Here is a 23,748-nt window from a genome sequence, read left to right as displayed (position 1 = left end):
TTAAACGCGATTGACAACACGTGGTGAGCGTGCTGGGAGACTACGCGATCCCCCGTGGGGGGGGGGGGGGGTGGCGAATGGGCGAGTGAGCGGGTGACCCAAAGTCGCCCATTAGGTGGAGCGGGCGAGTGGTGGACACGCAGCGTCCCGCCCGCCAGGGCTTCAGGAGAACGACGCTTTGACCTGCACTGCACGCGGTTGCGCGTGGACGAGACGGATCGGTCAAAGGTCATAAGATAGCCCCCCCCCCTCCCATATCCCCCTACCCATCCCCCCACCACCCCCCATCCCCTCCCCCCACATCCCCCCCACCCCCCATCCCACCGACCTCCCCTCGACCACCGCCAGTGGCGAGGAATCGACGAGTGAAGTTGTTTTTGTGTGTGAAGTTGTTGACTCGTTCGAGGCGGTGGTGACCCCTTCTCCATTCCCCCCCCCCCACCACCACCTTTGCCCGACGTCTTTGGAGTGGCCGAGGGGATCGATGTGGGGGTTGAGAGCTCTCGGCCACGATGATGGCAAAGAAGAGGAGCCCCCCCCCCCCTCCTCCTCCTCTGCTCCACCACACCCATCAGTGTCCAGGCTATCCGGAGACGTCCACGTCTCATCGCTCGCCCCCCCGTGAGCGTCCGTGCGTCTCTCGTCTCACGTTGGGGGTGGACGGGGGAGCAGCGAGGGGGTGACCGGGAGGGGTGGTGGTGGTGGTGGTGGACGTCTCGAGGAGTCCGTGGGCCCGTCCAGGAGTCGAACCCTCGCAAAGGATGTTCGTCAGCCGCAGGAAGGGCGGCAGCGTCAGTGGAAATCCGCTGCTCCTCTACCGGTTGATCGGTGAGTTCTGGGACTTAACGTTTGTGTGTTGTGATCGCTCAGCCAAGTGGCGGCTTATCTTCGTCATCATCATCATCATCTCGTGGACATTCATAGCGGCAGCCAAATCATGTAAACGCGTGGTGATGTTCAGTCGTAAACGCGGAGGGGAAACCACCGGGGGACCTGGAGTAAAATCCACGCAGTGACCACGGGAAGAGAGAGACACGCAGACTCCAAATATACAGCAGCAGGCGTCAGGGTCGGGATCGAACACAAGACCTCCTCCTGTATACCAGGCGAGGTAGTTAACATCTAGCCACCGTGATGATGAGAGAGAGACATGCAAACTCATACAGCAGGCGTCAGGGTCGGGATAGAACCCACGACCTCCTGTATACCAGGCAAGGTAGTTAACATCTCCTAGCCACCGTGATGATGATGAGAAACATGCAAACTCATACAGCAGGCGTCAGGGTCGGGATCGAACCACGACCTCCTGTGTACCAGGCGAGGTAGTTAACATCTCCTAGCCACCGTGATGATGATGAGAGAGACATGCAAACTCATACAGCAGGCGTCAGGGTCGGGATCGAACCCACGACCTCCTGTGTACCAGGTGATGTAGTCAACATCTCACCACGGGGAGAGAGAGATAGAGAGACACGGAGACGCGAAATATACAGCAACAGGTGTCATGGTCGGGATCGAACCCACGACCTCCTGTGTACCGGGCGATGGCGTTAACATCTCCGAGCCACCGTGATGATGATGATGATGATGAGAGAGAGACACGCACAATCCAAATATACAGCAGCAGGCGTCAGGGTCGGGATCGAATCCACGACCTCCTGTACACCGGGCGAGGTAGTTAACATCTCGTCGCTTTCATTCCTCCCCACCACCACCACCTCCTCCACCTCCTCCGTGCTCTGTTCTCCCCTCCCCCCAGCGGCGTGGGGCTGCTGCTGCTGCTGCTGGCTGGGGCCGACGAGGGCCCAGGCGCCGTGCGGCGGCCTGGAGGAGGACGTGGCGGGCCAGGTCTTCTCGGTGGGATACCCCGGGCAGTACCCCAACAACGCCAGCTGCGAGTGGCTCATCCCCGCGGGGCCCCTTGACTTGGTGTCTCTGAGGGTCACGCTCCTGCAGGTGGAGCCGCACGAGACGTGCATCTTCGACAGGTGAGCGGGCCACGTGCTTCGTCGTCGTCGTCGTCGTCATCGTCGTCGTCACGATCGTCGTCATCGTTGTCATCATCGTCGTCGTTAATCGTCACCATCATCGTCATGACGTCATCATCGTCATAATCGTCATCATAGTCGTCATCGTCGTCATCGTCATCATCGTCGTCATCACCATCGTCGTCATTAGTGTTTTGTATTATTATTGTCGTCCCATGATGTAACTGCTCAACCCAGAGCCATCAGTGTCCTGACACGTGTGGCATTGCCCTTGTACTGCCGCTCTATGCTCTGACACTCGTAGGCCAATCAGACAATGCCCTCGTATTATCAGAGCGTGTTTGTTTCCATGTTCACCGCAAGTACCGTGTGTGTGGTCAATGCAGACGCGATCCCTTGCAAAAAGGTTCCTATTTGGCGTTTGACCATCTTAACACATCCTGTTTCATTGCCAGAAGGGGTAAAAACGTATTCTTATTTGTGTTCACGTGTCGCAACAAGCGAATGAATGAACGCAAGCGAACGAATGTGAGAAGGCGGAGGAAGCCCACGCAGAACGTGGGGACACAAACTCCACTCATTCACTCACTCGCTCGCTCACTCACTCACCCACTCACACGTTGTGGAACAGTGGGAGAACAGAAACATCACACACAGCAAGGCGCCCGAGTCGGGAATCGAACCCAGGGACTTTGTGGCTGCGAGGCGCGGGTGTCGAACACTGCACAATCATTATCATCATCATTATCATAGTCACCAACATGATCACACTCTTGATTTAAAGCTTTCGTGACTGCAGTGATTCATATTCTTGGTTCTTTCGGTAAAGTCACGTTGAAGGGAAACAATAAAATAATAAAATATATGTAAAAATATATTGTTAAATATATATTTTATTATTTTATTATTTCCCTTCAACGTGACTTTACCGAAAGAACCAAGACTATGATCACACTCATTATCATCATTATAGTCAACAACATGATCACAATCATCATCATAATCACCAACATGATCACAATCACCATCATCATCATAGTCACCAACATGATCACAATCACCATCATCATCGTCACCAACATGATCACAATCATTATCACCATCATCATCATAGTCACCAACATGATCACAATCATTATCACCATCATCATCATAGTCACCAACATGATCACAATCATTGTCATCATCATCATAGCCACCAACATGATCGCAATCATTATCAACATCATCATCATCATAGTCACTAACATGATCACACTCTTGATTTAAAGCTTTCGTGACTGCAGTAATTCATATTCTTGGTTCTTTCGGTGAAGTCACGTTGAAGGGAAACAATAAAATAATAAAATATATAAATATTGTTTAATATATATTTTATTATTTTATTGCTTCCCTTCAACGTGACTTTACCGAAAGAACCAAGAATATGATCACACTCATTATCATCATCATAGTCAACAACATGATCACAATCATCATCATAGTCACCAACATGATCACAATCGCCATCATCATCATAGTCACCAACATGATCACAATCACCATCATCATCATAGTCACCAACATGATCACAATCATTATCACCATCATCATCATAGTCACCAACATGATCGCAGTCATTGTCATCATTATCATAGTCACCAACATGATCACAATCATTATCACCATCATTATCATAGTCACCAACATGATCACAATCATTATCACCGTCATCATCATAGTCACCAACATGATCACAATCATTATCACCATCATCATCATAGTCACCAACATGATCACAATCATTATCACTGCCATCATAGTCACCAACATGATCACAATCATGATCACCATCATCATCATAGTCACCAATATGATCACAATCAGCATCATCATAGTATGTGTCATTCGGCCTCCTCCACCCGACACAGCTGATTAATAAAGCTGTCACGTGATGAACAAACGTGACGATATAACCGTTCTTTCGTCATCATCATCATCAACATCATCACTGTCATCGTCATCTTCATGATCATCGTCATCATCGCCATCATCGTCATCGTCGTCATTTTCATCATCATCTTCATAACTGTCATCATCGTCATTGTCACCTTTATGATCATCGTCATCATCATCATCATCGCTGTAATCGTCATCATCATCGTCATCATCATCATCGTCGTCATCATCAACATCGTCGTCATCATTATCGTCACCATCATCGTCATCATCGTCACGATAATCGTCATCATCATCATCATCGTCGTCGTCATCATCAACATCATCGTCGTCATCATCATCGTCATCATCATTGTCATCATCATCATCATCGTCGTCAACATCATCGTCATCATCATTATCATCATCATCATTGTCATCATCGTCATCATCATCGTCATCATCATCATCGTCATCATCATCATCGTCATCATCGTTGTCATCATCGTCGTCATCATCATCGTCGTCATCATCATCATCGTCATCATCATCGTCGTCATCCGCGTGCCCCAGGCTGCTGATCTCGATCCCTGCGTCGGGCGTGAGCGAGTTGCTGTGCGGGACGAACGCGTCGCGCTACGGGGAGCTGGCAGGCCAAGGCGCCGCGCGGCTCCTCTTCACCAGCGACTTCTCCCTCGTCGGCGGCGGATTCATCGTGCAGTACGAAGGTGCGCACTCTACAATCATCGTCGTCATCATCATCGTAATAACTATGGACCTACGTAAAATCTTGATTTGAAGCTTTCGTGACTGCAGGAATCCATACTCTTTGGTTCTTTCGGTAAAGTCACGTGGGTAGAAGCGGTCGTCCGCTTGTGTTGCGATCGAAACGTGATGTATTATTTTTGTTTTATTTTATTTTTCTACCTACGTGACTTTACCGAAAGAACCAAAGAGTATGGACCTACGGTAAAGCCACTGCGGTCTGCGCTGCTTCAACGGCGGATGAGGAGGAGGAGGAAGAGCGACAGGACGCGAACTCTCTCTGTGTCTCTCTCTCTGTCTTTGTGTCTCTTTCTCTGTTTCTCTCTCTGTGTCTCTCTGTCTTTGTGTCTCTCTCGCTGTCTCTCTCTCTGTCTCTGTGTGTCTCTCTCTGTCTCTCTCTTTCTGTCTCTGTGTCTCTCTCTCTCTGTCTCTCTTTCTGTCTCTGTGTTACTCTCTGTCTCTCTCTGTCTCTCTCTCTGTCTCTGTGTGTCTCTCTCTCTGTGTCTCTCTTTCTGTCTGTGTCTCTCTGTGTCTCTCTTTCTGTCTCTGTGTCTCTCTCTCTGTCTCTCTCTCTCTCTGTGTCTCTCTGTTTCTGTGTCTCTCTGTCTCTGTGTCTCTCCCTCTGTCTCTCTCTGTGTGTCTCTCTATCTGTGTCTCTCTCTCTGTATCTCTCTGTCTCTGTGTGTCTCTCTCTGTCTCTGTGTCTCTCTGTGTCTCTCACTTTGTGTCTCTCTGTCTCTCTCTCTGTCTCGCTCTGTCTCTGTCTCTCTCTCTCTGTGTGTCTCTCTCTCTGTGTCTCTCTCTCTGTCTCTCTCTGTGTATCTCTGCTGAAGCTTTTTCGTCGCGTCAGCAGCAGCAGCAGCAGGAGACCTCGACATTGGCATTGAGTTCCTGAAGAACAGCATTTGCTGCCATGCACACACGAGAATATAAAATAATCTTAGTAATAACAACAACAATAATTTCAACCTGTTTTCGGGCTAGATTGTCATTGCTGGTGATGCTGCTGATGATTATGATGTTGATTACGATGCTGCTGCTGCTGATGATAATAATGATGCTGCTGATGGCGTTGATGATAATGATGGTGATGATGATGCTGCTGATGCTGCTGCTGATGATGATAATGCTCCTGCTGCTGCTGCTGCTGATGATGATGACGACGACGACGTGTCGCCCCGCAGTGACCCAGCGGAACCCGCCGTGTGAGTCTGCGCCGTGCCGATTCGGCGGCTCGTGCGAGAACAAACTCACGCGCTACGCCTGCTCGTGTCCCGCCGGCGTCACGGGGAACGACTGTGAGATCAGTGCGTGACGCACGCGACACTTATCACGTGACGCACGCGACACTTATCACGTGACGCACGCGACACTTATCACGTGACGCACGCGGATCTTATCACGTGACGCACGCGGCACTATCACGTGACGCACGCGACACGTTCACGTGACGCACGCGACACGTTCACGTGACGCACGCGACACTTATCACGTGACGCACGCGACACCATCACGTGACGCACGCGACACTATCACGTGACGCACGCGACACGTTCACGTGACGCACGCGACACCATCACGTGACGCACGCGACACTATCACGTGACGTGCGACACGTTGACGTGACGAGCCCACCACGTGTCACGCGAACGAGACGTTAAACGGCGCGTTGACGCGACGCGCGACGCGGCGTCACGTGCCGCTATCTGGCGCGCAGGCGGTGCAACTGCACTTGGTCCCCGTGATGGCGATGATCCCAGTCAACCTCCACGCGACCGGGGGTTTTGGAACTCGCTTGTGACGTGACACGCGACATGCTAAACGTGACACGCAGCACATGTTGACTTACCCACGGAGTGAGTTGCTATTTTATCGACCGCCCCCGGAGGGAGTGATGATGATGATGATAATTATCCGCGTCCATCCGCTCGCTCCTCATCGCTGGAGGCGCCTGGTCAGCCAGCCGGCCCGGGTGGATAAAAATAAATTAGTTTTTTTTTTAATTTACCGGTGAAGGCCCCACTGAGATACGTAACGCTTTTGTCAAAAGCGACCCTGGCTATCGCAAACGATAGCCTCAACGAAGTGGGCTTATCGTGATCACGTGGGCATTCATAGCAGCAGCAGCAGCAGCAGCAAGATAAATACCTATAAACGTGCGATGTCGATTATAAATGTGGAGGGAAAAACCGCAGGACCAGGACAAAAATCCACGCGACCACGGGGAGAGAGAGACACGCAAACTCCAAATATACAGCAGCAGGCGTCGTCAGGGTCGGGATCGAACCCACGAACTCCTGTATACCTGGCGAGGTAGTTAATATCTCCTAGCCACCGTGATGATGAGAGAGAGACACGCAAACTCTTAATATACAGCAGCAGGCGTCGTCAGGGTCGGGATTGAACCCACAAACTCCTGTATACCAGGCGAGGTTAGTTAACATCTCCTAGCCACCGTGGCGCCGACGGAGGCAGTCATACAGCAGTGGACCGCGTGGCACGAGGTGACCGGTGGGGACCCCCCCCCCCCCACCCCGACACAATAGGGGCGCGTGCTCGCTCCTCCCCGTTCATCGGCCGCGTGCGTGTGCGCGCCTCACTGCGGAGGCGGGGGATGGAATCATTGCGTAATGATGCGTGAAATCGGAACGGGCTCTCGTGCGTTACACCGCATCACCAGCCTGCCCCCCTCCCCCCACTCGGACCCACGGGCAGCCCCAACGAAGAGCGTGATGAGGGGTCGACCCCCCCATCCTCCTCCGACCCATCCCCGCCCCTCCATCCCCACCCCCATAACCCCCACCCACCCCCCCGCCCCTCCACCCACACACTCCTCTTACTCACCCCCACCCCCATAACCCCCACCACCCCCGCCCCTGCACCCCCACCCCCATAACCCCAACCCACCCGGCCCCCCACCCTCTGTCCAGCACGCCCCCCCACGTGATCGTGATTGAATGTTGAAGGCGTGAAGTGAGTTGGCTCGCTGGACGATGGCACGGCGGTGGGGGGCTGTGTTGATGGATATCTGTTGGTCGCTAGGCCGAGATATTGTTGTTTCGCATGGCCAAGGTCTAATGCGACGATGGGCGAGATTGACGTTTCGGAAGGGGTGGGAATAAAATGAGAAGAAGAAGAAGAAGAGGAATAAAAAGAGGAGGAGGAGGAGGAGGAAGAAGAAGAAGAATAAAAAGAGGAGGAGGAGGAGGAAGAAGAAGAGGAATAAAAAGAGGAGGAGGAGGAAGAAGAAGAAGAAAATTTAAGTATGAAATTGTAATATCGGTAGCGAAATTCCATGCGTGATTCGCACGGTTGGCGACGTACGGTGCGAAAGAAGTTCAAACACACACATACATACACACACATACACACACATACACACACATACACACACATGCACACACATACACACATACACAAAGACAAAGATCAAAGATACCCCATATAGCCTTAACAGACTGTAGGGGCAAGTGCTGTTAGCGAGCACATACACATACATACACACATATACACAACAACAACCGCCATTCGCCACGAAGAAGAAGAAGAGAAAGGAGAAGCAACAAGAAAACCGAAGGGCGATGCAAATTTCACGGCTCGGAACAACAAGTGTTTTGGTTCGTTTGTTCGCCTCTCTCGTCCTGCCGACGGCAATCGACGGGCATCGCTGGGGAGGACGGGGCGAGCGCACGAGTTCGATCGCTCACCACGGCCCACGTGGCCGAGGGCCTGCGCGTGGCGAGTGTCACGTCGCGAGTGTCACGTGGCCGAGGGCCTGCGCGTGGCCAGTGTCACGTGGCGAGTGTCACGGAGGGCCTGCACGTGGCGAGTGTCACGTGGCGAGTGTCACGTGGCCGAGGACCTGCACGTGGCGAGTGTCACGTGGCGAGTGTCACAGAGGGCCTGCGCGTGGCGAGTGTCACATGGCCGAGGGCCTGCACGTGGCGAGTGTCACGTGGCGAGTGTCACGTGGCCGAGGGCCTGCGCGTGGCGAGTGTCACGTGGCGAGTGTCGCGGGGGGCGTCGATGAACGGTGGCTTGGGGGCTAAACGCGGTTCCCATGGGGAGAGACATTTCTCACTCGCAGAGAGCACGAAACCCCACACAGCTCACCAGTGTCTGTGTTTCTCTCTCTGTCTCTCTGTGTCCGTGTCTCTCTGTGTCTCTCTGTGTCTGTGTCTCTCTCTGTCTGTCTCTCTGTGTCTGTGTCTCTCTGTGTCTCTCTGTGTCTCTCTGTGTCTGTCTCTCTGTGTCTGTGTGTGTCTCTCTCTGTCTCTCTGTGTCTCTCTCTGTGTCTCTCTGTGTCTGTGTCTCTCTGTGTCTCTCTGTGTCTCTCTCTGTGTCTGTGTCTCTCTGTGTCTCTCTCTGTGTCTCTCTGTGTCTCTCTGTGTCTGTGTCTCTCTGTGCCTGTCTCTCTGTGTCTGTGTGTGTCTCTCTCTCTGTCTCTCTGTGTGTCTGTGTCTCTCTTTGTCTCTCTGTGCCTGTCTCTCTCCCCGCGTCTCCTTGCAGACATTGACGACTGCGAGCCGAATCCGTGCCAGAATGGAGCACGGTGCGAGGATGGCTTCGACTCGTTCCTGTGCGCTTGTGAGCCGGGCTTCCTGGGCCCGCTCTGCGAGACAGGTGCGGGGTCCACAGCCACCACCATGACCACCACCATCAGCACCACCATCACCATCACCACCACCATCACCACCACCACCACCACCATCATCACCACCACCACCATCACCACCAGCATCACCACCACCACCATCACCACCATCACCACCAGCATCACCACCACCACCATCATCACCACCACTATCACCACCACCATCACCACCATCACCACCACCATCACCACCACCATCATCATCACCACCATCACCACCACCACCACCACCATCACCACCACCGCCAGCATCACCACCATCACCACCACCATCACCACCATCGCCACCATCACCACCACCATCACCACCACCATCACCACCACCACCATCACCACCATCACCACCACCATCATCACCACCATCACCACCATCACCACCACCACCACCATCATCACCACCACCATCACCACCACCATCACCATCACCACCACCATCACCACCACCACCATCACCACCATCACCACCATCACCATCACCACCAATCACCACCATCACCATCACCACCATCACTATCACCACCACCATCTCCACCAACATCACCACCACCATCACCACCATCACCACCAACCACTACCATCACCACCACCACCACCACCAATCACCACCATCACCACCAATCGCCACCACCGCCACCACCGCCACCACCATCACCACCATCACTGCCACCACCATCACCACCAACCACCACCAACCACCACCGCCATCACCACAAATCACCATCCATCACCACCGCCACCACCGCCACCATCATCACCACCACCATCACCACCACCATCACCATCATCACCACCACCCACCCCCTACAACCCCCCACCCCACCCACCACACGGAGAGACTCGACGAGACTAAGGGCATCTCTGCTGCCCGCTACGCAAATCAATGAATGACGCAGAGAGAGAGACTAAACCATACAACTATTAACTTTGTTTTTGTATTTTTGTCGCTCTTTGTCAGAAGCGACCCGAACTATTTACAAGCGATAGTTCAGCGACGTGGGATTATAATCATCATCGTCGTCATCATCGTCGTCGCGTGGACATTTGTAGCAGCCAATTACTGGTGATGTTGATTCTAAATGTGGAGGGGAAAAATATCGGAGGTCCCCGAGAAAAATCCACGGGGGGAGAGAGAGAGAGAGACGCAAACTCCAAATATACAGCAGCAAGCGTTAGGGTCGGGATCGAACCCACGACCTCCTGCATACCTGGCGAGGTAGTTAACATCTCCTAGCCACCGTGATAATGATGATGAGAGAGAGACACGCAAACTCCAAATATACAGCAGCGGGCGTCAGGGTCGGGATCGAACCCACGACCTCCTGTACACCAGGCGAGGTAGTTAACATCTCATAGCCACCGTGATGATGATGATGAGAGAGAGAGAGAGAGACACGCAAACTCCAAATATACAGCAGCAGCAGGCGTCAGGGTCAGGATCGATCCCACGACCTCCTGTATACCAGGCGAGGTAGTTAACATCTCATAGCCACCGTGACGCACTAAGAGGGAGATAAATCGTTATTGAGCCGCTAGGATATACCGAAGTGGAGGGGTGCGGTGGGGGGCGGTGTAGTGGAGGGGTGCGGTGGGGGGGGGTGGGGGGCGGTGTAGTGGAGGGGTGCGGTGGGGGGCGGTGTAGTGGGGGGTGAATCATGAGTCGTTGTGTCCTCGCCTGCCAGATGTTGACGAGTGCTCCTCCAGCCCCTGCCACAACGGAGGCAAGTGCGTGGACGGCGTCGCCTCGTACCGCTGCGACTGCCCCCCGGGATTCGCGGGGGGCGACTGCGAGACGGGTGGGTGCACGCGTGCGTGGGTGGGTGCGTGGGTGGGTATGTGGGTGCGTGGGTGCGTGGGTAGGTGTGTGGGTGCGTGGGTGCGTGCGTGGGTGGGTGTGTGGGTGGGTGGGTGGGTGTGTGGGTGCGTGGGTGGGTGCGTGGGTGGGTCCGTGGGTGGGTGTGTGGGTGCGTGGGTGGGTGCGTGGGTGAGTGCGTGGGTGGGTGCGTGGGTGGATGCGTGGGTGGGTGCGTGGGTGGGTGCGTGGGTGGGTGGGTGCATGGGTGGGTGTGTGGGTGCGTGGGTGAGTGCGTGGGTGGTGCGTGGGTGGGTGCGTGGGTGGGTGTGTGGGTGCGTGGGTGAGTGCGTGGGTGGGTGCGTGAATGCATGCGTGGGTGGATGCGTGGGTGGGTGCGTGGGTGGGTGGGTGCATGGGTGGGTGTGTGGGTGCGTGGGTGCGTGGGTGGGTTCATGGGTGGGTGTGTGGGTGCGTGCGTGAGTGCGTGGGTGGGTGGGTGTGTGGGTGCGTGGGTGAGTGCGTGGGTGGGTGCGTGAGTGCATGCGTGGGTGGGTGCGTGGGTGGGTTGGTGCATGGGTGGGTGGGTGCATGGGTGGGTGTGTTGGTGCGTGTGTGGGTGCGTGGGTGAGTGCGTGGGTGGGTGCATGCCTGCGTGCATAGGTGGGTGCGTGGGTGCATGGGTGTGTGGGTGGGTGCGTGCGTTGGCGAGTAGCAGCACCTATGAAGGTCGGCACGGCACACGAGGGGGTGGGTATTCGGCCAGCACCAAGCCCGGCCGCCTTTGTATCCCCAGTGTCTCGCCGATGTTCGCTACACACCACCGCACCGGGTACTCATTTAAGGTTGAATCGATCTAGGGGAGGCCCAGGACCGGTTCGGATAATCGTCAATGCTGTTGGTCACATACAGACACAAACATACGGAAACATACGAACACACACAAACACACGAAAAACGAACACAAACACACAAAACAACAGTCGTTCACCACTAAGTGACGGTGACGTCTTGAGGCCACGTGAAGTGTCGAACGCCCGCTGGCAGGAGGTCACGGGACAGACCCAGGTGCCACGGGTCGACTGACTGAGATGACTGAAATAACTGGCTGATGCACCACCTGTGCCCTTTACTGTGCTAACTTGCACTGCTTTAGCCACCCAGCGCCCCGCTCGTTGTTGTGAGCGTCGCTCCTCCGCCCTCTGTTGTTGGTGGAGGGCGACTGCCTCCAACTGCCCAGTAGCAGCGTCCTTCACGAGCCTCCTCCACAGAGGCCGATCTTGACACCGCTGGTACCAGTCATCGGCAAGTCCACTCAGCTCCACATCCTCCTGTACCACATTACTCCATCTCTTCTCTAGCCCGTGCCGCGCCCGTTTAGCCCCCTCGATCCGGCCGAACAAAAGCTGTTTGGGCATGCGGGCTACATGACCCAGCCATCGCAGCCTTGCCTGCCAGATGTGCTCACCGATGGGACTTTGTCCAGATCTTTCGAGGATTTGTGAGTTCCTCACACAATCCAGCCTGGTTAAACCCAGGATTGATCGTAGGCAGGCTAGCCTAAATGTTTCTAACCGGCGCAGATGTTCCATTAGGGGGGTCCACGTTTCGCAAGCGTAGAGAAGGGAGGGAATGACCGTGGCCGAGAAGACCTGAAGCTTCGTGTGGAGCGACAGACCAGGTAGCTTCCACACAGCATTACGCAACCGATGAAAAGATATTGCCGCTCGACTGATTCGGAGTGAGACCTCTGCTGTTAAACCGGAGCCGGTCATGAGCACACCGCCCAGGTATGGGAAACTCTCCACTCTCTCCACAACAGCCCCATCACCGATTGGGAGTTGTGGGGGTGAAGTGCCCCATGGTACAAAATACCCAGGCAGGTGCTTCGTTTTGGTGGGGCTGATGGTAAGGCCCCACCTCTTGGTTGCACGCTCCAGTCTCAGCAGCAGCGTCTCCTACTCCTCCTCTGAGTGAGCTGCAATTGCCAGTTCGTCGGCATACATAACGTGGTTGACCAATACACACACAGACAGACACACACAGACACACGCACAGACACAGACACACACAGACAGACACACACACAGACACACACGCACAGACACATACACACAGACACACACAGACACACACAGAGACACACACAGACAACAACAACAACAACAACAACCGCCATTCGCCACTAAGTGGCGGTGACGTCACCACGACGCTTGTGCCAGGCTATGTGCACCCTGAGGCCACGTGAAGTGTCGAACGCCCGCTGGCAGGAGGTCACGGGGCAGACCCAGGTGCCACGGGTCGACTGACTGAGATGACTGGCTGATGCACCACCTGTGCCCCCTACTGTGCCAACCTGCTGTGCTTTAGCCACCCGGCGCTCCGCTCGCTGTTGTGAGCGTCGCTCCTCCGCCCTCCGTTGTTGTTGGAGGGCGACTGCCTCCAACTGCCCAGTAGCATCCTTCACGAGCCTCCTCCACCGAGGCCGATCTTGACACCGTTGGTACCAGTCATCGGCAAGTCCACTCAGCTCCACGTCCTCCTGTACCACATCACTCCATCTCTTCTCTAGCCCGTGCCGCGCCCGCTTAGCCCCCTCAATCCGGCCAAACAAAAGCTGTTTCGGCATGCGGTGGCTGGGCATGCGGGCTACATGACCCAGCCATCGCAGCCTTGCCTGCCAGAGGAGCTCACCGATGGGACCCTGCCCAGATCTTTCAAGGATTTGTGAGCTCCTCACACAATCCAATCTGGTTAAACCCAGGATGGATCGTAGGCAGGTCAGCCTAAATGTTTCTAACCGGCGAAGATGTTCCATTAGGGGGGTCCACGTTTCGCAAGCGTAGAGAAGGGAGGGAATGATCGTGGCCGAGAAGACCTGAAGCTTAGTGCGGAGCGACAGACCAGGTAGCTTCCACACAGCGTTACGCAACCGATGAAAAGATATTGCCGCTCGACTGATTCGGAGTGAGATCTCTGCTGTTAAACTGGAGCCAGTCATAAGCACACTGCCCAGGTATGGGAAACTCTCCACTCTCTCCACAACTGCCCCATCACCGATTGGGAGTTGTGGGGGTGGAGTGTCCGATGGTACAAAATACCCAGGCAGGTGCTTAGTTTTGGTGGGGCTGATGGTAAGGCCCCACCTCTTAGTGGCACGCTCCAGTCTCAGCAGCAGCGTCTCCAACTCCTCCTCTGACTGAGCAGCTATTACCAAGTCATCAGCATACATAACGTGGTTGAGCAATAGGGAGCCATCCCTTGACCGCACCCGGGCATCGATTAGCCTCCCATTATATCTGTACCATATGGAGATTCCCCCGGTACAGCTATTGAAGGCTTCACGAACTACGTGGTCAAAATAGATGTTAAATAATGTGGGAGCCAGAGGACATCCCTGTCGCACCCCAAGGTGTACAGGGAATGGCTCTGACTCCCGGCCACGTAGTTTTACCCGGGCCCGCTCACCATCATGAAGGTCCTTAATGATCGTGAGCAGAGGGTCAGGTACTCCAAAAGCACGAAGAACGACCCAGAGCCCAGGCCTACTGATGGTATCATAGGCCTTGACCAGGTCAATAAAGCAGAGATGTAGGTCTTGTTGGAATTCCCTACACCTCTGCTGTAGCAGACGGACAGAAAATATGGCATCTGTGCAGGACCGCCCTTTCCTGAAACCGCATTGGGTCTCCGCAAGCCTCTCCTCAGCGTGCCTGGCAAGGCGATGCTGAATAATCCTTGCCAGGACCTTTCCCGGCACACTGAGGAGTGAGATGCCCCTGTAGTTGTTACAGTCTGTGCGGTCCCCCTTCTTAAAAAGGGGGACCACCAGGGCATCCTTCCAATCCTGCGGAACCCGTCCAGTGGTCCAGACTGTTGTTATGATGTCATATAGGGCAGTCTGTGCACAAACGCCACCCTCCCTCAGCATTTCGCTTGGGAGATCATCTCTGCCCGCTGCCTTTCCTGGTCTCAGACTCCGGATCGCCTTCAATACTTCCTCAGCAGATGGCACCTCAGCCAGCCACTCACAGGGGGTGACTTCATCCAATATTTGAGGCACCGCAGCCTCAGCAGGGTCATCCTTACTTTGTGCCACGATGTTTTCCTGGCTGAGGGATTTTCCCTCCCCCAGGACCTCACAGAAATGCTCAGCAAATCTGCGAACCTGTTCCTGGGGGTCGGAAATTGGATCACCGTTTTTTCCCCTAATGATGGTAATAGGTGTGGCGCTGCAGGTTACTTTTTTGATGGAGTTAAATAGAGATTTGTGATCACGGGCCACTGAGGCAGACTCCATCTCCTCAGCAACCCGCGACCACCACCCATCCTTGCAGCGCCTCACGGCTCTCCGAACCTCCGAGCGAAGGCTGCGGTAAGCCTCCTCATTCTCTGACGTGGGATTCTGTAGCCGATGACAGTGGGCCTGTCGCTTGTTCTCAACCATCCTGAACAACTCCTCTGTCATCCAGGGTGTCTGGGGAGGTCTGGACCGCGTACCCAAAGCAGCCATTGCAGCTGCATGAGTCACAGTCCTAAACCTCGCCCATTTACCCTCGACATCAGGAGGAGTCGGGGACGATGCCAATCCCAGCCGCAAGCGATGATGAAATTCTCGCTTGCAACTTTCATCAGATAACTGAGACCAGGCCACTTTAGGTTGGAATGGGGTCCTGGGTGTACACCCACCACCGGAGTGGAAGAATGGCAGGCGCATCTTACAGATGACTAGTCGATGGTCAGAGGGCAGATCAGCTCCACGGTAGGTCCTGGTGTCAAGGACATGGGCTCGCATTCGCTGGTCCGTCACTATGTAGTCCAGCAGATGTTCTTGCTTGGACCCGGCATGCATCCATGATGTTGTGTGGATGCGCCGATGCCGGAACAGCGTGTTGGTAATTACAAGCCCATGGGCTGCACAAAAATCTAGCAGCCTCCTACCGTTGTTATTGAGCTGATCTGGCCCATGCCCTCCAATCACTCCAGACCAGGTGCCAGTATCATGACCAACTCGGGCATTGAAGTCACCCAACATGATGACTCTATCCCGAGGGGCCACTTTAGCCAGCACCTGTGACAGGAGGTCATAGAAGGCATCTGACTCATCGGCTTTGCCTGCATCCCTCCACGGATGTTCATCTTCGGTGGGGGCATAAGTAACCACGACCACCATTCCTCGCCTCCGGTTGATGGGAAGGCGAGCCCAAAGTAGCCTGGGGCTTACAGCTTCCCACACCTCACCGCCACGCTCCCACGCCCCCTTCATTCTTTTGTTCAAAAGAAGACCCACACCCTGTTGTTTGGCAGTCTGCTGCCCCGAGTAGAGGACTGTCCACCCCTCATGGTGGCAGGAGCCAGAGCCGGTCCACCGGACCTCCTGAATGCCGCATAGATCCAGGCGGTACCGGTCCAGCTCCCGACAGAGGAGTGGCAGCCTCTCCTCTGCAGTGAGCGTTCGAACATCCCACGTGGCCACCCGTAGTGGCTTTTCGTTGTTTCTGGAGTAGCCCCGAGGGTAGGTATTCAATCTCCTGGCTCAGACACACACACACAGACAGACACACACACAGACACACGCACAGACACAGACACACACAGACAGACACATACACACAGACACACACGCACAGACACATACACACAGACACACACAGACACACACAGAGACACACACACAGACACACACAGACACACACACAGACACACACAGACACACACACAGACACATACACACAGACACACACAGACACACACACAGACAGACACACAGACACACACAGACAGACACACACACAGACACACACACAGACAGACACACAGACACACACACAGACAGACACACAGACACACAGACAGACACACAGACACACAGACACAGACACACGCGACGTCACCGCGGTGCCTGTGCCAGGCCAGGCGCACTTTGCGGGCGCCGCTGGCAGGGGGGAGGTCACCGGCCGGAGGTCCCAGCTGGTGCCGTGGTGGGGGGGCGGGGGGGGTGGTTGACTGACGACTCTCGAGTGTCTCCAGCCGTGCGCACCACACCCCTCACCTTGTCGCGCCACCTGCCCGCACGCGACGCATGTGGCGCTGTGCTGCAGCAGATGTGGACGAGTGCGGGTCGACTCCCTGCCAGAACGGCGGCACGTGCACGGACCGCGTGGCGTCCTACGGCTGCGACTGTCGCCCGGGATACGTGGGCACGCACTGCGAGACGAGTAGGGGCCGATCATACACCTCGTCGTCGTTGTTGTCGTCACCACTGTCGTCACTGTCGTCATCGTCGTCGTTGTCGTCATCGTCGTCGTTATCGTCATCATCGTAGTCGTTATCATCGTCATCATTAGTCATCATTGTCACCATAATGATCATTACCATCATCATTGTTATGTTTATCACCATCATCATCATCATTATAGTCATTATTGTCATCATCATTGTCATATTTATCATAATTGTCATCATCATCATCATTATCACCATCATTATCATCATCATTGTCGTCATCATTGTCGTCATCATTGTCATCATCATCATTGTCGCCATCTTATCGTCGTCATCATCGTCATCATCGTCGTCATCTTCATCGTCACAATCGTCATCATTGTCATCTTCATCGTCGTCACAATCGTCATCATTGTCGTCATCATCGTCGTCACAATCGTCATCATTGTCGTCATCATCGTCGTCACAATCGTCATCATTGCCATAGGGGCACGCCAGCATGGCAGTGCAGGCGGTGACGCTGGCGCCTCACAGCCAGCCCCTCCTGGGTTCGACTCCCAACCCGGGCGCCGCGCTGTGTGGAGGAGCGCTGTGTGGAGGAGCGCTGTGTGGAGGAGCGCTGTGTGGAGGAGCGCTGTGTGGAGGAGCGCTGTGTGGAGGAGCGCTGTGTGGAGGAGCGCTGTGTGGAGGAGCGCTGTGTGGAGGAGCGCTGTGTGGAGGAGCGCTGTGCGTACAGCGGTGTCGTAGCGTGCGAGTGGAGTTGCGTGAAGGGTGGACAACGATGATCATGGCGGTGGTGGTGATGATGATGTGTTAAGGGTGGACAATACTTTAATGATTGTGGTGATCGTGACGATGGTGGCGATGGTGGAGATGGTGAAGACGGTGACGATGGTGATGGTGACGATGGTGATGGTGACGATGGTGATGGTGGCGATGCTGTCCGAGGGGTAGACAATGATGAAGATGGTGACGATGGCGATGGTGATGATGGTGACGATGGCGATAGTGGTGATGGTGGTGATGGTCATGATGGTGATGATGACGATGGTGGCTATCGTGTGTAAGGCGTGGACACTGATGAGGATTGGTGAAGACAATGATGGTGACGATGATGATGGTGACGATGGTGGTGATTCTGACGATGGCGATTATGGTGATGATGGTGGTGGTGACGGTGGCGATGATGGTGACGATGGCGGCGATGGTGGCGATGATGGTGGTGGAGGTGATGGTGGGGATGATGGTGGTGGAGGTGATGGTGGGGATGGTGGCGATGATGGTGGTGAAGGTGATGGTGATGATGGCGATGGTGACGATGGTAGCGATGATGGTGGTGGAGGTGATGGTGATGATGGTAGCGATGATGGTGGTGGAAGTGATGGTGACGATGGTGGCGATGGTGGCGATGATGGCGATGATGGTGGTGGAGGTGATGGTGACGCTGGTGGCGATGGTGACGATGGTAGCGATGATAGTGGTGGAGGTGATGGTGACGATGGTGACGCTGGTGACGATGGTGACGCTGGTGACGATGGTGACGCTGGTGGCGATGGTGACGCTGGTGACGATGGTGCTGTGTGAGGGGTGGAGGTGATGGTGACACTGGTGGCGATAGTGACGCTGGTGACGATGGTGACGCTGGTGGCGATGATGGCGATGGTGACGCTGGTGACGATGGTGACGCTGGTGGCGATGATGGCGATGGTGACGCTGGTGACGATGGTGGCGATGGTGATGCTGGTGACGATGGTGACGCTGGTGACGATGGTGACGCTGGTGACGATGGTGACGATGGTGACGCTGGTGACGATGGTGACGCTGGTGACGATGGTGATGATGGTGACGCTGGTGACGATGGTGACGCTGGTGACGATGGTGACGCTGGTGACGATGGTGACGATGGTGACGATAGTGACGCTGGTGACGATGGTGACGATGGTGACGCTGGTGACGATGGTGACGATGGTGACGATGGTGACGCTGGTGACGATGGTGCTGTGTGAGGGGTGGACGAGTGTAGCTCGTCGCCGTGCAGGAACGCGGCGCTCTGCGTGCCGCTGGAGGGGGCCTGGCGCTGCGAGTGCCTCCCGGGCTACACCGGGGACGATTGTGGCCAAGGTGAGCACAGACAAAGACTCCCCAGGTAGCCTCTAGACAAAGACTCCCCAGGTAGTCTCTAGACAAAGACCCCCCAGGTAGTCTCTAGACAAAGACTCCCCAGGTAGTCTCTAGACAAAGACCCCCCAGGTAGCCTCTAGACAAAGACCCCCCAGGTAGCCTCTATACAAAGACCCCCCAGGTAACCTCTAGACAAAGACCCCCCAGGTAGCCTCTAGACAAAGACCCCCCAGGTAGTCTCTAGACAAAGACTCCCCAGGTAGTCTCTAGACAAAGACCCCCCAGGTAGCCTCTAGACAAAGACCCCCCAGGTAGCCTCTATACAAAGACCCCCCAGGTAACCTCTAGACAAAGACCCCCCAGGTAGTCTCTAGACAAAGACTCCCCAGGTAGCCTCTAGTCAAAGACTCCCCAGGTAGCGTCTAGACAAAGACCCCCCAGGTAGCTTCTTAATAAAAATGCCCCAAGCAGCCTCTTAACAAGACCCCCCCAGGTAGCCTTTAAACAGACCCGTGGGGCAAGTGCTGAGGACCAATGTACGAGGCGGTGAGTGCCAATAAAATACAATGACAAAACATAAATATATATATACCTGCATATACACGTAAGACAAAGATCCTGCAGTTAGCCTTCAACAGACTGGATGTCTCCCCAGGCGGCGACGTTTGCTAACACACCGCACCGGGGACTCATTTGAGGCCGAGTCGACCTAGGGGAGGTCCAGCACCGGTTCAGACAATCGTCACCGGTGTCGGTGGGCATGAGCGGGAATTCGAAGCTCGGTATTCCAGGTCCGTAGCGCAGCGTGGCGCTAACCGCGGTGCCCCCCAATGCCAGACATTGACGAGTGCGAGTCTGGGCCGTGCCTCAACGGGGGGGCCTGCACCGACGGCGTCGACTCCTACAACTGCAGCTGCCAGGCCGGGTTCTCCGGGCTCCACTGCCAAATCGGTAACGCGCACGCACGCACGCACACACAGGCACACGCACACAGGCACACAGGCACACGCACACAGGCACACGCACACAGGCACACGCACGCACGCACGCACGCGCACACAGGCACACGCACGCACGCGCACACAGGCACACGCACGCACACAGGCACACGCACGCACACGCACGCGCACGCACACAAACCCGCACTCGCACACATAGGCACGCACATAGACACGCACTCCCACACATATGCACGCACACACGCGCGCACTCACACGTACGCCCGCACACACACACACACACAAGCACTCGCGCACATATGCAGGCACACAGACACGCACACGCACACGCACGTGCACGCCCGCAGAGGGCTGTGCACGCGCGTGCACGACGCTGCGACAGTGACGATCCATCACCGAGAGCCGCTCCATCCCCCCCCCCCACCACCCCGTGGCGTGGGCCGGCAGGGCCCGCACCGACCAACGGGCGGGCCCCGCCACGTGCGTGCCTCCGCGAGATTACAGCCGCCACCGCCTGCTGCTGCTGCTGCTGCCAGATAGCCCTGGCCGCCCTCTGACCTCCCCCACGACCCCACGACCCCCCCCGCCCCCCAACTCCCACCTCCACCTCCGGCGCTTATCTCCCGTGCCCCGGGCCCTCGCTGGGTGGCCGCTGGATGAGGAGTTTCAAAGGGCCGTCGCGTTCCCCTCGATTCGAGACGACGATTCGCACCGATGCTCAACTCGTTTAACAAGCAGTAGCAGCAGCAGCAGCAGCAGGGCTTTCGCGATCAATATTATCCATGACAGATCGGTTTTTTTTGTTGGGGGGGGCGAGGGGAACAGTGGCCTGACTAAGCTACTTCGGGGCCTGTGACATATGTTGTTATAAAGGGGCCCTAAATAAAAAAAATATAGTACATATTAAAACACACATTTTTTTACTTGCTTTGTAAAGTAAGTGGATTTTTTCATTTGCTATACAGCCAGATAATACGACATATCGCTAAACCTTAAACACCCGGTCGTTCATACAAGTTGAAGGCGGTATAGTACTATAGTAACAGAGCCAGTGCAGAATCACTGATACCGGAATTGATAGCTTGAAAGCGTTTAGCGCGGGGCCCTTGAAAGCGCGGGGCCCGTAGCTGCTACTACACATGCTGCTACATATGCAGCTACGTTTGCTGCTGGGATAATCCGGCACGGGGGCGGCGGGGAGGGCCTTCTCACAGCCAGCGAAGGCTCCCACCGCGTCCCACCAACCCCTGCTGCCTCTCGCGCAGTGCACGGCCCTCGCGGGCGGTGCATTGGCCACTCGTGGCGGAGGCTCGCGGCCGCCCCGGTTAACGCCGCCGCCGCCACCGCCGCGAAGCCACCACGACGATTGCCAGCACGTGGTCACTCACAGCCAGCCCCACGTGGTGGCGCGTGACGTTCCCACCAGGTGGGGCTGTTGCGAGTGACCTCTGAAAAGACGGCGTTCTAATTAAGAAAAACCTCGTCGTGCTATTGGCCTTCCCGTGAAAGTGATACAACCATCTTATCTACGAACGGTGGGCGTTCATAAACAATGCGACAAAGCGGCGGAGCACTCCGATGCTGTCCCCCATGACCCTGAAGTCCACACTGCACAGCCCCCTTTGACACTGCCAAAAGCCTAGAGCGTGTAGGCCGCGTGACCTGCTGCTACATCTGCCCGGTGCAACCTCGTCTCATCAGGGCCGCGGGCGCCTTTTTCACCGCCGTGAATGGATCTCAAACGGCGTGGCTGCAACGCTCGAAGCGCATCGCAACGAACGAAGGGGAAATCTCTCAATCGGAGGACGCCTTCGCAGCCGCCCCGAGACCTACCCCGAGGCAGCACAAATCAGACAGTGCCATTGCATTCTAGATTTGAAGCTTTCGTGACCGCAAGGATCCATATACTCTTTGGTTCTATTCGGTAAAGTCACGTAGGTAAAAAAAAATAAAACAACAAAAATCACGACGTTTCGGCCACAACACAAGCGGCCTTCATCAGGTGAAGGGACCAGCCTGTCTCGAAGACTGCGCTGGAGTGAAACAGAGCCAAGCTCAGACTACGACCTTTAAGCTGTGAGAGAGGGATTAAGGTGCCTCGCCAAAGGAATTAGCGTAAAAAAATATTCCTTTGTCGAGGCACCTTAACCCCTCTCACACAGCTTAAAGGTCGTAGTCTGAGCTTGGCTCTGTATCACTCCAGCGCAGTCTTAGAGACAGGCTGGTCCCTTCACCTGATGAAGGCCGCTTGTGTTGTGGCCGAAACGTCGTGATTTTTTGTTGTTTTATTTTTTTACCTACGTGACTTTACCGAATAGAACCAAAGTGCCATTGCAGCAGCGGTTTCCAATACGAACAACTCAAAATGTTATCTTCATTAGGCAATTCGCGTTGAAGGAATAATTACATTTATAGAAGAACCAAGAATATGAATCACTGCAGTCACGAAAGCTTTAAATTGAAATTTAGTGTTGTTTTTTATTTATTAGAAAATTCATTTCTCATCTGCAGCTGCCTGATGGGGCCACGCCCTGACGCCCCTAGTGGCCGAGCCGCGCCTGCCCTGTCATGGGCGCCGCGTCACGTGGTCACACACATCCATGACGTCAGCTGTAGAATGTGATCACGATGATGGCGATATTGTGGATGATGTTGATGATTGTAAACGATGATGACCAAATTGATGATGACGATGATGATTATGACGATGTGGATGATGACGACAGCAATGACGAAGACGATGATGATTTTGTTGACGATGTTGATGATGACGACGTTGATGTTAATGACGACGATGACGATGTTGTTGACGATGTTGATGATGACGATGTTGATGATGACGACGTTGATGTTAATGACGACGATGACGATGTTCTTCTTCTTTGGTTCTTTCGGTAAAGTCACATAGAATGAGAATAAAATAATAAATTAATAAAATAAAATAACACAATTAAATTCTCACGTTTCGGCCACAACACAAATGAAGAAGGCCACTTGTGTTGTGGCCGAAACGTCGTGAAAATTGTATTGTTTTATTTTATTAATTTATTATTTTATTCTCATTCTACGTGACTTTACCGAAAGAACCAAAGAAGATGAATCCTTGCAGTCACGAAAGCTTTACATCGAAATTTGATGACGATGTTCTTGACGATGTTGATGATGACGACGTTGATGTTAATGACGACGGTGACGAAGTTTTTGACGATGTTGATGACTATGTTGTTGACGATGTTGATGATGACGATGTTGATAATGCTAATGACGATGACGTTGATAACGATGTTGATGACGATGATTATGAAGATGATAACGATGTTAATGACGATT

The 23,748-nt window shown here is 54.5% G+C and overlaps 1 protein-coding gene across 1 annotated transcript in view; it reads left to right on the top strand.

The window, feature by feature from the left end:
• Positions 1 to 327: 327 nt before the first annotated feature.
• The window catches only part of LOC116955569 (uncharacterized), a 31,382-nt gene continuing 7,961 nt past the window's right edge, over positions 328 to 23,748 (top strand). The window contains exons 1-9 of the mRNA XM_032976707.2: positions 328 to 828; positions 1,760 to 1,988; positions 4,479 to 4,633; positions 5,855 to 5,977; positions 9,180 to 9,293; positions 11,004 to 11,117; positions 17,218 to 17,331; positions 19,346 to 19,459; positions 20,297 to 20,410. Coding sequence (XP_032832598.2) covers positions 762 to 828; positions 1,760 to 1,988; positions 4,479 to 4,633; positions 5,855 to 5,977; positions 9,180 to 9,293; positions 11,004 to 11,117; positions 17,218 to 17,331; positions 19,346 to 19,459; positions 20,297 to 20,410 — 1,144 coding nt within the window. The 5' untranslated portion in view covers positions 328 to 761. The remainder of the gene's footprint in view (positions 829 to 1,759; positions 1,989 to 4,478; positions 4,634 to 5,854; positions 5,978 to 9,179; positions 9,294 to 11,003; positions 11,118 to 17,217; positions 17,332 to 19,345; positions 19,460 to 20,296; positions 20,411 to 23,748) is intronic.

Source organism: Petromyzon marinus, chromosome 60, assembly GCF_048934315.1.
Source record: "Petromyzon marinus isolate PM22_M1 ecotype Great Lakes invasive population chromosome 60, UKy_Petmar_22M1.pri1.0, whole genome shotgun sequence".
Taxonomy (NCBI): domain Eukaryota; kingdom Metazoa; phylum Chordata; class Hyperoartia; order Petromyzontiformes; family Petromyzontidae; genus Petromyzon; species Petromyzon marinus.
Note: the sequence above shows the minus strand (reverse complement) of the source record. Positions and strands in the feature narration are given on the sequence as shown.